The 16,266-nt window shown below is 37.8% G+C and overlaps 1 protein-coding gene across 2 annotated transcripts in view; it reads right to left on the bottom strand.

Annotated features, from left to right (window-relative positions):
• The window catches only part of jag2a (jagged canonical Notch ligand 2a), a 41,405-nt gene extending 27,947 nt beyond the window's left edge, over positions 1-13,458 (bottom strand). For both annotated transcript variants that reach the window (XM_079634579.1, XM_079634580.1), the window contains exons 1-3: positions 13,212-13,458; positions 12,386-12,706; positions 1,446-1,506 (exon numbers count right to left, since the gene is read on the bottom strand). In XM_079634579.1, coding sequence (XP_079490705.1) covers positions 1,446-1,506; positions 12,386-12,706; positions 13,212-13,274 — 445 coding nt within the window. In that variant the 5' untranslated portion in view covers positions 13,275-13,458. The remainder of the gene's footprint in view (positions 1-1,445; positions 1,507-12,385; positions 12,707-13,211) is intronic.
• Between the last annotated feature and the right edge of the window lie 2,808 nt (positions 13,459-16,266).

Genomic DNA, 16,266 nt, shown 5'->3' with positions numbered 1-16,266 from the left:
ATGCACATGACATCATCGTTTTCACAAATTCTCGTTTTTGTAGTTTACGCGGAGACTATAACAGTATTGGTTTTAAAAACTTGCACTTTGAAACCCGTTTTCAAAAATGTACATTTTCAGGCCCCCAAAACGCTGTTGTCGTACGCCTGTAAATGAACGGCCAAAATGCATAAATGTATTCTGGTTTCAATTGAAACGGTGTTGTGTAAACGACCCCTTAGTTCTTCGATTTGGTCCATGTATAGAGATTGTTCTGTTTCCTGTTTTGCCTGAGAAGAGCTTTTTAAAGTTTTGTGTTTTTCATTGAAATACACTGTTTTTTATGATGTTTTTTGCTTCAACCATTCGCTGTCAAGTTGTTTATGTAGGATACTTTTTAATGAGAAAAAAATGACAGTGGACTTTTAAACCTTCACTATGGTGTCTATAATGGAGAACTTTACTTTTTAAAATAATGTAGATCAAATTAGCCAAAATATTTAAACGTGAGCATGTAGAGAGGGTATATTTGGAATTTAGTGAATGAGGGACGTTTAGATTCTGCAGAAACCTGTGTAATTTTCTGCTGAGTTCTGTGCATGCACATTCTTCATGGGCCTGCGGGTACCCCTTAATGGTTCAAAGACACATCAGACCACAGGAATCCAGCTCTGACTTAACAATCTGATCGACCACCCTGTCCACCTGCTTTTTTTATTACAGTTTTTCTCCTGATCACTGATATGCCATTTCATATGTGCCAACATATTTGGCAAGCGATCCAGTGTTTGCACTCTGGATAGTGTCAAAGATTTATATTTACAATGTGTTTTTGCAACGTTGAGCAATGTAACCAATCACAAACATATCTGTTGATTTCTTGAATGCAATGGCCAATCAGAGGCATTTAAGTTAGAATCCACTCACCGCTCCAAACACTGGAGTTTTGCAGAGCTAAGTTCTGCAAACTCATAAAATCTTCTCATTATGACAAAGTGTAGACATTATGTAAATACAAGATTCATTGTGCAGTCAGCTTCAATGATTATAACAGAACTTTGTGAGATGACAATTAACTAAAATGAGTGACAGCTTTTTAGTGAAAGGGAGAGCTATTTGCTTTTTTCTGTTAAAATTAACAGTGTTTTCTGGACATATATGCTTTAATAATAAACTATTTTTCAGGAGCATTTATTCTGAGATGTGTAGGTTGTGCGGCAACACGTAACTTAAAACCATTGGAAATCTATTTAAATACGTTTTAAAGGAGAAGCACATCTCCTTAGTCTTACCCTGGAGTTTGCTAATTCAAGAATGTTCAGTCAAATGTCAAAGCCAGCCTGCACAAATCTGACTTTCTGTGTCATTTGTGGATGTAAACATGCTCAAGAGAGGGACTGCTTAAAGATCGTGTGCGCAGTAAAGCGTGGTAGTGTGTGTCAAGGTGTTGGGAAATCATTACTCACTGCTGTCAGTAATCGTTTGGTTGTCCCAGTCCCAAGCCTCCACGATCAAAGTGTACGCTAGCTAGGAGATAGAGAGAAAGAGCTGGTTAGCTAATATACACAGACATATAGGTCTCCGCAGTCAAAGTCTATGCAAAAGACAAACAGAAATTATCAATGAAATAATACGTAGTCCAAAAAACAAACAAACAAAAAACCATGGCAAAAGAAGCACATACATACACAGTACTTATTAGTCTGTCTACAGAGGCAAAGTAAAATAAAGACTGATTACAACCATCCAAAAGTTCAATGTTTATGTATTCACATTAACCTCACAAAACATAGAAGGGCATCGACATCCTTAAAGAAGAAAAAATATCTAATCAAAATTAAAAATATTAAAGTATAATAATATCTAGGGATTTTTTTTCTATTACTCTAGGGATATGGTTAGTTTGTAGCCATTATAAAACAATAGCAAATTTTTTTTATGTCCTCATTTAGATAGCATGTGAATATGTGTGTGTACCTTTTTAACAGGATGCAAGTCATAATAGCAATGTGAATAACCTGGTTCCCACAGTCTGGTGACTGATTAGCCCGGTTATAAACCAGATGAACGATGAGATGGTGTAAGGACTTTTGTATGAGTGTGCATCAGGTCACTGCCGCAGTCAACAAATTCATAAATGATTGTGAGATGTTTATGCATGCATGTTTTTTCTACACTGCACATACTTCAACGATGTTCTTTAATTCATTCATTGCGTGGGAAAATGTTTTGCTAAGTCAAGTCGATTAACAACATGACTTCAAAAGGTTCCTGACCCAGCAGTATTTTACTGTGAGGTAAGGGAGAGGTCGTATCAAATTAGGGGTAGTAGCGTTTCTTTCCTTTAATCTGACAGAACCAAAGTGCTTTTGGGATTACAAACACTGTCCTGGATGGACATTTCAGGAAATGTCTGAAACAATGGAAAGAAATCTCTAGCACAGACACAAGACAGAAAAGCATGTGTAATAAGATAAAACCCCTTAACTGTCACCAACCCGCTGAGCGTGACGGTTGGCGCTCTTTTTATTTATTGCCTTTTTTTCGTATCACATATTTTAGTAGTCATCATAAATTAGATATAATTCGAAAGTTTATGAAGTCAAATTTCATCCTGTGAAAACCAATTTGAAATTGGACATTGAGTTACCATGAAAATGGTACTTTAAATTATTTTAGCAGGCTCCTCCCCTAGTGTCCACGGTCCGGACCAAAAAGACGAAATTTGGTCAGACGAAAAGAGGTAGTCTCGGGCTGCATTCCAGTCCACATTTAGACACGCACCTGCAAACTTTCCTAAGCACATCCCCTCGGGGGAATCCCTGCCGCCATTTTGAAGTGCGTTCCACTTCGTGAAGTGGACGAGGGAAGTTTATATGGACAGAACCCACGTTCCCTACTTCACATGTACACTTCAGGCATCTATATGTACCACAATGCAGTACGATTGTGACGTGAGCACAGATCTCGTCTAATTACCACCACAACAAATAACTCTATGATATATCAATTATTTAAAAAAAATATTTAAAACAACCCAAGCACGCCTATATACATTTGGATGCTGCATTAAACAAATTATTAAAGGGGAAAAATTTTAAATAATAAATCAACTCCATAGTTGATTCCAAGTGATCAAGGGCTTAGGACGTTCCAATTCAGCCCATTGCAGTTTCCGCCTGTAGTGGGCACTCGTGCAACGTAAGCAATGACGTACATCCGAGTGAACTTAGCAAGTGAAGGGCATGCCAATTTTGGACTGGAACGCAGCCTCGGTCCGGGTCAAACTGAACAAAGGTTTGGTTCGTTTCTAGTGTGAAAGCATTTTCTGTATGATTCAGAGTCAGACTTTCAGACCATTTACAGGAAGTTTCCGGTGGTTCTCGCAAGATTGCTTGCAGTCTTCTCCTCCTTTCTTGCCGGCGACGATAAAATGTTTGCACAATGAGGACGTTCATTTGTTTCTTCTGTTTTATTTGACTGCTGCTGTAAGGTCAATGTTAATTTTTGTACTTGGAATTAAGCCCCCCCTCGAAAACGAGATGGTTCATCTCAAGGGGTTATTCCTCTTCAATAAATAAAATGTCAAATAAATAAATTTGGCGAATTTGAACTAGCCTCAAGTATAGTTGGTGCTGGAGGTAGTAAAGCCGTAATAATAACAGTATAGTGGCAACGATATGCGTCTGATTATTCAAAGTTACCCGCCGAATTGACAACACGCTGACGTCAGACGCACGTCCGTTTACAAGCCAATCAATGTCCAGATGCAGCTCAGATGATGACGACTGGACGCAAGTATGTCATGTAAAGTTATTTTAGTGCGCTCGCATAATTGTTGCAATGTGAAACCAAAACTTACCGAATGTATAAAATCTATCAAAACATGGCCTACTGTAAAGCATTCTTGGTTTACAAATAGTGCATTTTCATGTCTATTATCAAAAAGGGGGGAGACAGTTAAAGGGTTAAGTCTTTACGAAATACAATTAGTTTAAAATCACAGATTTCCCATACTTTGAGACAGGAAATGCAAGGAAACAGCTTTTTATGTTTCAAAGAGCCACTGTGGAAAACAGGACCTTTACGAAGAGGTGTTTTTAGCAGATCTATGTTTTGCAGAGAAGATGAATTTTTTTGGTTTGGGCAGAGATCAGGTTTACTGCAGCAGCACGGCATGAGAAACATGCCCATGGATTTTGTGTGCTGACACTCATGCACCTTTTCTCTGGAAGCATGAATCAGCACGCTAACATCAGTGAAGCCAAACCACTCAAACTTGTAGGTGCATGCAGTAAATGGTAAGAAGGAAAGACTCCTGATGCAGGCATGGCTTCAAACCTTTCACTAAACCTCTAAGCAAAATTCACAAATCTTACAAATCCTTTGTTCTTTTTGGCATTTCATTGACATTTATATATGTACATTTTCCTTGTATGTAGACAGGCTACAACAGATACGTAAAGTATGCAATAATGGTGGTGGAGATTGAAGGATGTTCATTATGAAAAAAATGTACACTGTAAGGCAACTGTCATCTACAAAACACAGGCATCATCTTAATATAAATATATGATCAAGTCCTGTTATATATACTCAGAGGTGGGTAGTAACGAAGTACATTTACTTCGTTACATTTACTTGAGTATTTTTGGGGGAAAATTGTACTTTTAAGAGTAGATTTAAATGTGGGTACTTTTTACTTTTACTCGAGTACATTTCTAATAAAAAAACGGTACTTTTACTTCGTTACGTTGAGCGACGTTCCTCTCGTTACTTTATTTTAATGCAGTAAGTGTTGTTAAATGCGTAGTTTATTCCAAGCGCGCTGTATCTTTTTTCTGGGCATGAGCGATGCTCAATTCACAAATGAATCACTCTTTTGAGTCGATTCTGTTCAAAGACTTCATCAAACAAGTGGGCAGATCTGTCTAAATCGGTTCGCGAATCAGTTTGTATGATCTGTTCAGTTTCCTGCACGCACTGAATCGTCTGAAGCGCTTTCAATTCACACTCGACTCGGAGTCGTAACAGGAAGATTTAAGAACATTAAGAAAGCTGGATGAAGTGGCTGTGGACCTACAGTACAGTCAAGTGAACGCAAATCTGCAAATGCATAATTTTTGCCAGCGATGAAGATCTCTATTATCTTCGTATGCTGAGGACGATATATCCTGTGGAACGAATATCGTTCCACAGGACGATATTCGATTTAATTTCATTCAGGTAATACATTTTACAACCAAACAGATTATTACAATATGATAGCACTACTTCAAAGTATGACATTACCCGTTTTTTTGGACATAGGCCTATACATTACTTTATACAATAAATAAGCTACCATTGTCCACATATGAAATGAACACCCGCCATCCCGCGGTAATGTGTGTATTGCGCAGTGGCGTGCGAACTCAACTTGAAAACGAATGCCTTTGCCTGCCTTAGACACTGTTGACCAGTTTAAACATGCATGCAGAAATATACATTTGATTAGCTACATTTTGGAGAACAGACAGAAGAAGATCCGTCGATGTGCGTTTGATCGTCGTTTGTGTTCAGATGTTCAGTAGCGGAGTAGAGTTTGAACTCTTTCTTCTCTGTGTCAATGTTTCCCTTTACATGCCTTTAAATGCAAAACTCTGCAGATTCACTATATTTCGACATTGTCTAATAATCCAACTGTAGTTGTATAAGTTACTATTATACAAACCAAAGGACAGGCAATGATTTTCGGGCTACAGATGGCAGAAATAATGCTTGTCTCTTCTGTTTTTGTGGCAAAGATAGCCTATCTAATTATGATAATAATAGTCATTTAAATAAAAAATATCTAAATAATATCATGTTTTATATATATATATATATATATATATATATATATATATATATATATATATATATATATATATATATATATATATATATCATATATAGGCCTATGATCCGAAGTAACTAACTATAGCTACTTGAGTAGTTTTCTCATTGGATACTTTTCTCATTGGATACTAATTATGATAATAATAGTCATTTAAATAAAAAATATCTAAATCATATCATGTTTTATATATATATCATATATATCGGCCTATGATCCGAAGTAACTAGTAACTAACTACTTGAGTAGTTTTCTCATTGGATACTTTTTTACTCTTACTCAAGTAACTATTAAGATTGTTACTTTTACTTTTACTTTGAGTAAATATTTCTAGAAGTACTTGTACTTTTACTTGAGTACGGTTTTTGGATACTCTACCCACCTCTGTATATACTTAAGAGTGTGGCAGTAATATTGCTTAATGCCGTCACTCTTGTCTTGTTGGGCTCTGCCACTTGTGTTCATCAGTTTTTTCATCAAATATTTTTTCCTTTGTACTCTCTGTTTGTCAAAGTGTCCAATCTCCTTTGACACACAATCTTTCTCTTCTATCTGCTGCTCTGTTTCTCTTAAATATTTCCAAGTTCATTACATTTTGCCTGGAGCTTTTTGTGAACATCACATCCTGCTGAAAACTTCAAACAGACTCCATTCTTGACTTTTTGATTTATTGATCATTACACTTCAAATGTGTGGAAGTCCTGATACACTTTTTAAGAATTTATTTGATGAATTTCAAAAGAACAGCATTTATTTGAAATATAAATATTATGCAACATTATAAATGTCTTTTTTTCTTTTAATCAAAATGTATTAATACACTATCACAATCATCTTACAAAATACAGTAAAATTAACTATGTGTATGCAGTACTTTGTTATGATGCTTACATTACAATATAAAATAATGATTACTGTGGGAACTGGGAAGGACAGTGAAACTAATTATTTTACTTCTATATGGTTGATGGTTGAAGGTAACAAAATGTTCTATTTTTGTTTAATGCTAAAATGTATTTTTTGCACAAAATTTTTATTTGACATGAAACAATAATTGGCGGACCCCCTGTAGTACTGCCACAGACCCCCTAGGAGTTGCGTACTGCTTTATAATATCCAGAATAAGATCCAAACCCCATTAAGGATGTTGATGAATCAATGTCAGGACACTAAAGAAAGGGAAAGGTTGAATTAGTTTGCAGCATGAGCATATTAATTTAAGCACCTGGTCAGTGGCGTAACACAGTTACTAATCTCCATAGACAGCCATCAGACACCAACCACCAGTCTAGGGAGGAGCAGGAGAGGGGAAGATTTTATCTTTCCTTAGTTAGAGGGAAATAAGACACCCACATGCATACACACATGCCAGCAGATACACAGGAACACACGCACACACAGGCAATGAATAAATTACACTTCCTAAGTGACACTGAGCAAGCAGTGCCACAGTTTTTACACATCAGAGGACAGAGAGGGGGACGTGCTGTACTGTATATTGCAAGAGTCCAGCCTGAATGTGCCTTTCATTAACATTCAATTGCGTGGGAATCACTCGCACCAGGTGTGAACACATCGGTCTATAAGGATTCAGGTCAAATGCAAATCAATGCACAATAACACACACACACACACACACACACACGCACACACACACACACACACACACACGCACACGCACACGCACACGCACACGCACACACACACACACACACACACACACACACACACACACACACACACACACACACACAGAGAACTGTTCCACCTAAAAGCTGAATGTGATATGCCAGGTTGGTAACACACCTGTGTTCTAAATTCACTTTATACCCAATGTGCTTGGGTTTCCATGGCACATAATTAACAATGCAATTCTATTGTGTGCAATTTTCAAAGAAAGAGGTCGTGGTTATTTTTTAGCAATAATAAGCCAAGTTAAGCTGTGTATTTTGATTTTACTATGGTGATCTTACCTTCTAAAAGGAATTTACCACTGAAAAACTAAAATCTGCGCTGTCAAACGCGAAAAAAAGGCCAGACATTTAGATGTACATTACATGTATAGGCTACAACCGATACTTAAAGGTGCTCTAAGCGATGTCACGCATTTTTTAGGCCAAACATTTTTTTGTCACATACAGCAAATATCTCCTCACTATCCGCTAGCTGTCTGTCTCCTGAACACACTCTAAAAAAACGCGGTCTCTGTAGACACCCCAGGCTCCACAAACAACAACAAAAACAAACTGGGCTAACCCGCACCACGAAACATAACAAACAGTGTTCCAGCCAATAACCGACAAGAAGGATTTGGGGGTGGGGTTTGGGGGGTTAGTGCGGGGATGAGGAGGAGGGAGGGTCTAGCTAGCCTCCGTTTTGTTTGACAATAGTTTGAACGTCAACAAGAAGTGACGTCACCCAGGATCGCTTAGAGAACCTTTAAGGTTTGCAAAACTCTTTTCCGTGCATGTCATGGGTAACGATGGTAGAGATTAAAGGTTGTACATAAATCTAAATTCTAATGGCAGATAACTACTGGACAACTAGAAAATATAATCTCTATCTTATTATAAAAAATATTATCGAGCCCTGATATAAACTTAAGAGTATATGGCAGTAATATTGCACTTGAAATGCCATCATGCTTTTTTTTGCCATTCTGTCTAAGACCTTTTTTAAACAGTTTTTCCTCTAGATATCTCTCTGTGTGAATAGTCCCTAAAAGTTAGTAGCAGCAAGACAATAACATGACATCATTTCAATATCTTAGAAAAATGAGAAAACTAATCAGAACATTGTGAGATCTGTATGGGGCTATGCTTTTAAAATGGGCAACAACAAAAAAACACCTTAAAAGTCTATTGCACAAGTCTCTAGATAGAAGATGATGGATGGATGGATGGATGGATGGATGGATGGATGGATGGATGGATGGATGGATGGATGGATGGATGGATGGATGGATGGATGGATGGATGGATGGATGGATAGCAAACTAAAACAAATGAAACTAAAACAAAGTGCATGATTCCGAACCAGCCCAGAACGGAACATGTTTGCATTAATAGGTCTGATAGTCAAATATCAACTGTTATCAGTCCTGTAACCAGCAGACGACATTAGAGTCCAGAAGAACACAATTCAGGTTTGCATCAAACACCTGCTCTAACGCTCAGCCAACTACAGAGCACTCAGAAAATAGGAGAAAGAAACAGTCGTGAAACAAGAGACCCAACACTCATCCAAGATTTAAAGAAAGCAGGATGGGTGAAAGGAGGACAGGAAAGATCTGAAAATAAAAAGTAGAGGAGATCCAGTATTTAGCCATGCAGGCCTTCATAGCGTTTTTTCTGCTGTGAAGAATTATAGAATCAAGTTTGTTTTGTCACTAGCATCCCTCTCTCTTTCAGTAAAACTTTCAATGCAGCTTCTTGGCAGGTCCACATTTATGCGATATAAAACAGAGACATAAATGATAAAGACACAGTAATTTAAGTGGCCTGACCCCCATATCTCAAAACAACCAGATACACTGACTGCTTTTAAAAGAGCTAATGTTATCTTTAATAAAGATATATTGTTATTGTGCATTCCTGTTTGGTTTGTAAAAATATCTCTTTTCTTGACTGTGTATTCAGGGTTTAGATTGAAGACTGAAAACATCCTAATCGTAAAACAGAACATGAACTTGGGGAGCTCTTACTTGGAAAAGCTTTAAAAAAAAAAAAATTGTGGTATGTGTGTGTGTGCTCAGTGGGACAAGATTTTTTTTAATCCAAAAACAAAAGATGGTATGCTGGAAGAGAATCAAAGATCTCACAGCTGTAGGACGTCAAGCACAGCAGGACTTATAAGGCCCATGAACATCACCTTCCGTAAACTGCGTCCCTCCCCTTGGCACACCAGATTTGTTAAGAAACTATGGACAATGGCAGATGCAAGTGTCTTGGCAGATTTCAAATCAGCTGATGTTGATCTAAATAACAATGATGATGCGCAGACTGCGTTGATGCAACTGTATCAAACAGTAGCTATATTGTGTGCCATCATTCCTATTCGTTGTTGAATAATTTGTGAGGACCTGTAAGCAGACAAGCTGCAGAGAAGAACATTATGGGAGGATTATTCCCATTAGCAAGTGTTTATTTTTGTGGTTTGCCAGTTCCAGAAATAACTATAAAACATCACAGCAGGAGGATTTCCTTCCTATTATGGGCTGTCTTGACCAGAGTTGTTAACACAAGACTACAGACTTCACAGACTTCAACAGTTACAGCAGAGAAGGATCTTCAAATGTGCACCAGCTGAATGTGAAATCAGTTGCTCAAATAACTGTTGAAACAGCACTTATAGACCTATTCGTAAGCAGGTGACCAGATAACGGTTCTGAGACACAGCTTAGCTACACCTAAAACTAAGACTCAAAGGGTAGAATTTGTCCCCTGTGATACAGTAGACATACTGAATAGAAAAAAAACGTGTTATATGGTGATTGGAAAAACACAGATGTTCTTCAGCATAAGCAAATAAACAAAATAAAATAAACAACTTGTGAGCATGCTACAGTAGCTAGAATGAGATGCAACAATAGATAGATAGATAGATAGATAGATAGATAGATAGATAGATAGATAGATAGATAGATAGATAGATAGATAGATAGATAGATAGATAGATAGATAGATAGATAGATAGATAGATAGATAGATAGATAGATAGATAGATACTGTAGATAGATTATTTTTTTTTAAACTGAAGAACCACTGCGGAGATATAAAAAATATTCACGCACAGTCACAATTCTATCACAATTTTATCTTCAGTTAGGCAATTATTGTATGTTTAAAAAGGCATGTGTACATAACACTGACAGGTCTCACCAAAATGCTACTGTTATCACCATGGCTGAAATCTGGAAGCAGACTCACATGCAGTGATTCAGTGGTTTTCACTACTTACAAAACGGATTTACCAGGTTTAAAAATAAAATAAAATAAACTCACACTGATGTAAGCTCTGTGTGGTTTGAGTTAAATGTTTTACCCACAGTAATGTGCCTTGCGTTATCTTACAAACTATCTGTTCTGGTCTATTTAGCGACAATGCTGCTATCTGAAACATGATCGTGTAGACAACTCCCACTGCCTCTCTCTTTCTCTTCTCTATCTCTTGGGTTGTGATATCACTCCATGAGCATGCCAGCTCTAGTCAAGAACTCAGTCTTGTGTAAATCGTGCCTTTCTTTAAAAAAAAATACTCATCTCATTTTTGCCCAAAACAGCATTCTTGCGCACTCATGCGACTGTTGCCCTTCATCATATCTTATGATTCTTTCACTAAGAAAAGAAAAAGATGCTGTTAAGATGTGTTTTATTGAAAGGGTGGCAGGTTCCTTTCTACAGTAAAATCAACTGTAGCAACTATTTTGTTGTAAATGTTTGTTGTAAATTGATTGAATTGTTGTAGACCCCCTGCTGAAAAAAGAGAATGCCTGAGATAGACAGATAGATAGATAGATAGATAGATAGATAGATAGATAGATAGATAGATAGATAGATAGATAGATAGATAGATAGATAGATAGATAGATAGATAGATAGATAGATAGATAGATAGATAGATAGATAGATAGATAGATAGATAGATAGGTGGTGTTAATGGTCTTCTTGCAGCCCCGTGAAGTAAAACACACTACGTCCTATAAATACGACACCATCAGTTACGCGTGTAACTGTACGCTCAGCGCGCGCGAGAGACACGCACCAGCCGCCGCTCGCGCAGCCAAACGCGCGCCGTAACCGGAGAAGCCCTACTCATCATCTCTACGATTAACGCCAGTGACCACGGTGACACCAAGCTCTCCACTTTCCACCGAGTCAAACATTTGCTTTGCAATGAGTGTTTAATGCGCAGGCTACCAGTTGGTGTTGTTAAGACCAAGCATGTTTCACTTGAGCGTCTTGGCCATCTGCTGTAAATTCATGGAACATGGTAGCTGGTTTCTAACTGGTCTAAACTGGTCGTTAGCCAGTGCAAGGTAAGTAGATCATGTTGGACCATCAATAAACAAGCTTCCAGCTGGTTATATAATCTTAATGTGGTAAAGTTTATAGCTTAGCCTACCTAAATACCTAATAACCATTTAAATCAGCGATATAGCCAACCATCTTAAGGTGGATAATATGCTAGAGCAATAGGCTATATTGCATAGGGGAAAACCCTTAACATAAGCTGGAATATATATGATTTGAGACTCACCAAAAGTCATGTTACAAGCTTATCATGTGTTTTCAATTCCAAGAACACCTTTGCCTCCTTTAAAATATTCAACCTTTTTTTCTGACACCCTTCGATTTAATATAGGCTACTGAAGCAAATTCAAATTCAAACTCTGAAAGTTCACAAAATCGAGCTTTTTTTTGTAATAGTCTATATAAAGTATTACAATATACATTATCATATAGCCTATGTAGAAAGTGTTCACAAAAAATTGTTTGTTTTGTTGAGATCGTATCGGTAAACACCTACCGGCCAAGCGAATTGAAAGGGGATGATAACGGTCCCGAGGTCATTGGCCTTGTTTGGGTTTCCATTGAATCCTTTCAACTGAAATGTATTCCCTCCGACCACGCTCGAGCGTCCAGTTCCGTACGTACATAAGCCAGATGTGGTGACCTCCACCTGGTATTCCTTTAGACACACTCTCAAGTACGTGTCACATTCGCCCCGGTCGCACAGACCGTCTCGTGCGCTCCGCGCGCCGTCACAGCAGTTTCCATTCGCGAGCTGACCCATGTCATTCTCCACGCTGATCAACTGGAGCTCTAAATAACCCGACGACTGGCACACCTAAAAATAACATAAACAGTAGTTAAAATATGAATTACAAACATGATTGCACGGAATAATGAGTCTTGTTTCTAATAATAAAGCAGCACACGCAACACAAAATTATAGCGATAGTAGTGCATTGACTTACATTTGTGGTTAAGAAATGATTTTTTTGGTAGGCTACTACAGGTATTGCAGAAATACCAATGCACTCGCGGCAAACGTCAATAAACAGGCTCGTGCAATAATGAAATATGCACTTTAAATCCTTACCGTATTATTAATTTATGCAATACTTAAAGTTTCAAAGTCGGTGCATTACAGTGTACGCGGACTTGTTTTAAAACGCTTTAAACTTTGAGGATCACATGATTCCACTGACAGAAGGATAATTATATTAGGACAAGAATCCCAAAATCTAATTTGAGTTTCAGTTCAATGTAAAGCGGCTGTTAAATCTATGGACGTGACAGACAGTGAAGGAAAAAGTGGACTTAAAAAGGCTTACGGAAATTTAACTCACCTCAGTCCAAAACGTCAAAATTAGTAACACTATTGAGAAACAAGCTCCAAAATAGTTATGCATGACTCCTATGAAGTTAATACGACATGGTTAAAAAAAGAAAACCAATATATGCATCGGCCACAAAAATCCAGCCATACAAAGTGATTCGTTTCTCCGCAAGACCTCCAGAAGATGAGATGAAAGTCACACACATACATCCACTCAGTTCTCCAGCGCGCTGCTCTCACTATATCAGTTAACTACTAGACGTCTGAACGGACTTGACTGACAGTTCAATAAACCACTGGCAAGTCATCAGCTGTAGTAGAACGTCTGCGGCAGCCAATCGCATAGTCAGAGGGCGGGGCCTCCCTACAAATTATAGATCTGACAGGATTAGATAGATAGATAGATGCCTTTATTGAAATAATATAATTATTGATTAAATAATTAAAGATTATTGACTTAGTTTGGAGAGTAAAAGAAAAAAGATTTTTTAGATTTTCAAGATTTTCAAACAATTACTGTTATCATTTAATCCATCACAAAAGGAATAATTTTCCATTCTATAATATTTGACAATTGAATGGTTATTACTGGCAAATGTATACGGTGACATTTTGCAAACGAATATTACGCAGTAAGCAATTTATTATTCTTTTTAGCATTTTTGTAGCATTTTCTCTTCTTGCACTCTTTCACAATCCAAATTGACACTAATGTCAAGGCGCAGTTGAATGTTTTTGGGTAACAGATACAGAGCGCCCTCTAGTGATCGATTACTGGCGAATTATATTATACCGGTTGCCCTCTGACAAAAAAAAAAAGAAGACAAAAAAAAAAAAGTTTGGGTTTTTTTTGGGGTGTTTTTTTGTCCTTAAGTTGTACGATATAATTTTTGTTTAATTCCCTCACAAATAGGATAGGCCTCAGTGTTGAAAAACATCTTGTGAGGGTATTTGAAGTTATAATCACAATTTGAAAGACTCGTTAAACAGCCAAATCATGTTTTTGTGTGTGTGTGCGTGAGGTTCACTATATACCAACATGTCTGTTTGTTTAAGTTCAACATTCATACTTGCATTTCACTCTGATATCTCTTTATTATTTCGGTGCCTGATAAAAACAGCGTGGGAATGCTTTTTTTTTTTTTTTTGTCAAAGGCTTCCCACCCCTCAGCTGTGATGCCAGACCTGAACTTTTGCTCTTAGTCTGTTAGTAATAGACTAAACGAGATGATATCACAAATTTACTGTATGGTTGTCACATCCTGCAATTTGTTAATCCATGTCTTTCTCTGCTCTCTCTCTTTAGGAAATGGGTGACGCTGTAGTCCTAATCTTGCAGTCAGACTCCATCCTGCGTTCTTCTACTGCCGGTCCATAGCCAGAGTAAAGGAATAAAGAAAGGAAGTCAGCCCGAGAGCTACATGCAGAGGAATTAGATGTGAACAATGCGTGCTGCACTCTGAGGATGTGACACACTGCAGCTCTGATAGAAAGAAAGGCACCTGCATTCTGTTAACTTCACAGAACACGTACATATTTGGGAAGGGGGTGGGAAACTGAAATAGTTAAGTTTTCCAGTGGATGCACATGGAATGATATCTACACAGGGTTCTGAGGATATGACTAATTAAAAGAGTTGTTGTTGTAGGCCTATTTGTTGTCATTGTTGCTCTGAAGTTTGGCCCGCGGTCAAAAGTACAATTTTGATACAGTGTTGTTGATTGATTGATTTGTTTGTGTTGCAGGATGAGATAAAAGATTAAAGCTTAGTGTGTTGATATAAGAGATTACCTCACATGCTAAATCACATTCATACATGCAGTGAGTGGCCCTAAATATTATTTAATGCATATCTTAAGTGGCCAAATATATACGGGACACCATATGCATTTAGTCTATGTGCATCTTGTTCTCTCCGCTTCCTCTTGAAGATGCAGAGAGAAACAGAAGTGCTGAAGAGTTAGCGAGCAGGTGTGTCATTGGGAGGTGTGAAATTCTGTCTCAGGTTTATAAATGTCAGTGATGGAGTGTTAGAGTGCTTAACCTCTGACCTCAAGGCAGACTTCTATTACAGCTAATGCAGATTCCCTCGGTGTTTGCACTCTACACCTCTTTTAGGGTCACTGAAGGGGTGCGACATGCCAATGGGTTGACCCGAAAATGTCTTCTTCAGAAGAGGCATCTTACAGCTCACCTCAGTTTGCCCTGTTCCGATTGATCTCTGGAACCCAATTGCAGATCCTTTTGTTTACTCTTTAGTTTTACATTTTCTTTTAAATCATGTGAATGAAGATTTCATTTCAGCACCAAAAAAAAAAAACAACTATTAAATGGCCTGCAATGTAGTGTACAGACTGTATGCACTCCTGCATTTTATGCCAGGTTTTGTCCTTTTTTTTGGAGCTTGACAGCCCCTGGTCCCCATTTGCTTTTAATGAATGGAGGTTTGTTCAACATTTTATGTTCCACTGAAGACAGAAAGTCAAAACATCCTTTTAAAATGAGTTGAAGCATCATTGTATCATAGAAATATATCTGTATAGGATTTCAGAGAGAAAACTGTCAAACAATCCACTTCTAAACTTTGATACATCTTGTTAGCATATCAATCAAATTTCTTGGTGATGGTTATTTCTGCGACTAGTGGCACCAAACCAAATTGTTAAGACAAACAGTTTCCACCCCAAACTTACTTAGTTGAGCCAGTGTTATGTCTGCCTTATCAGAGCACTCAGACTGCAGTTTCACGAGTTCACATCTACATAAAATGAATACAATAAAGGTTATGTGTATATGGCGTACTGTCCGGGGGGAGGACTCCAAGCTCGGCCCGAACCCAGAGTACTCCCCCCAGTTGTGGTAAGAGTAGATGGAACTAGAAGTGAGGCGATGGGGTGGAGGAGGCATGCTCTGATTGATCTCCACTTGTGCTAATTGGGTTAATTATCTGAACCTGCTCCTCCCGAACTTTGTTAATAAAACATAATTTAGTGCTGCTAGTGACAAAAATTACTACACCTTCAATAATTTAATTTTTTTATAATGTCTGAATGTTGAACTGAAAG

The sequence above is a fragment of the Phoxinus phoxinus genome, assembly GCF_949152265.1.
Source record: "Phoxinus phoxinus genome assembly, chromosome: 14".
NCBI classification, from domain to species: Eukaryota; Metazoa; Chordata; class Actinopteri; order Cypriniformes; family Leuciscidae; genus Phoxinus; species Phoxinus phoxinus.
Note: the sequence above shows the minus strand (reverse complement) of the source record. Positions and strands in the feature narration are given on the sequence as shown.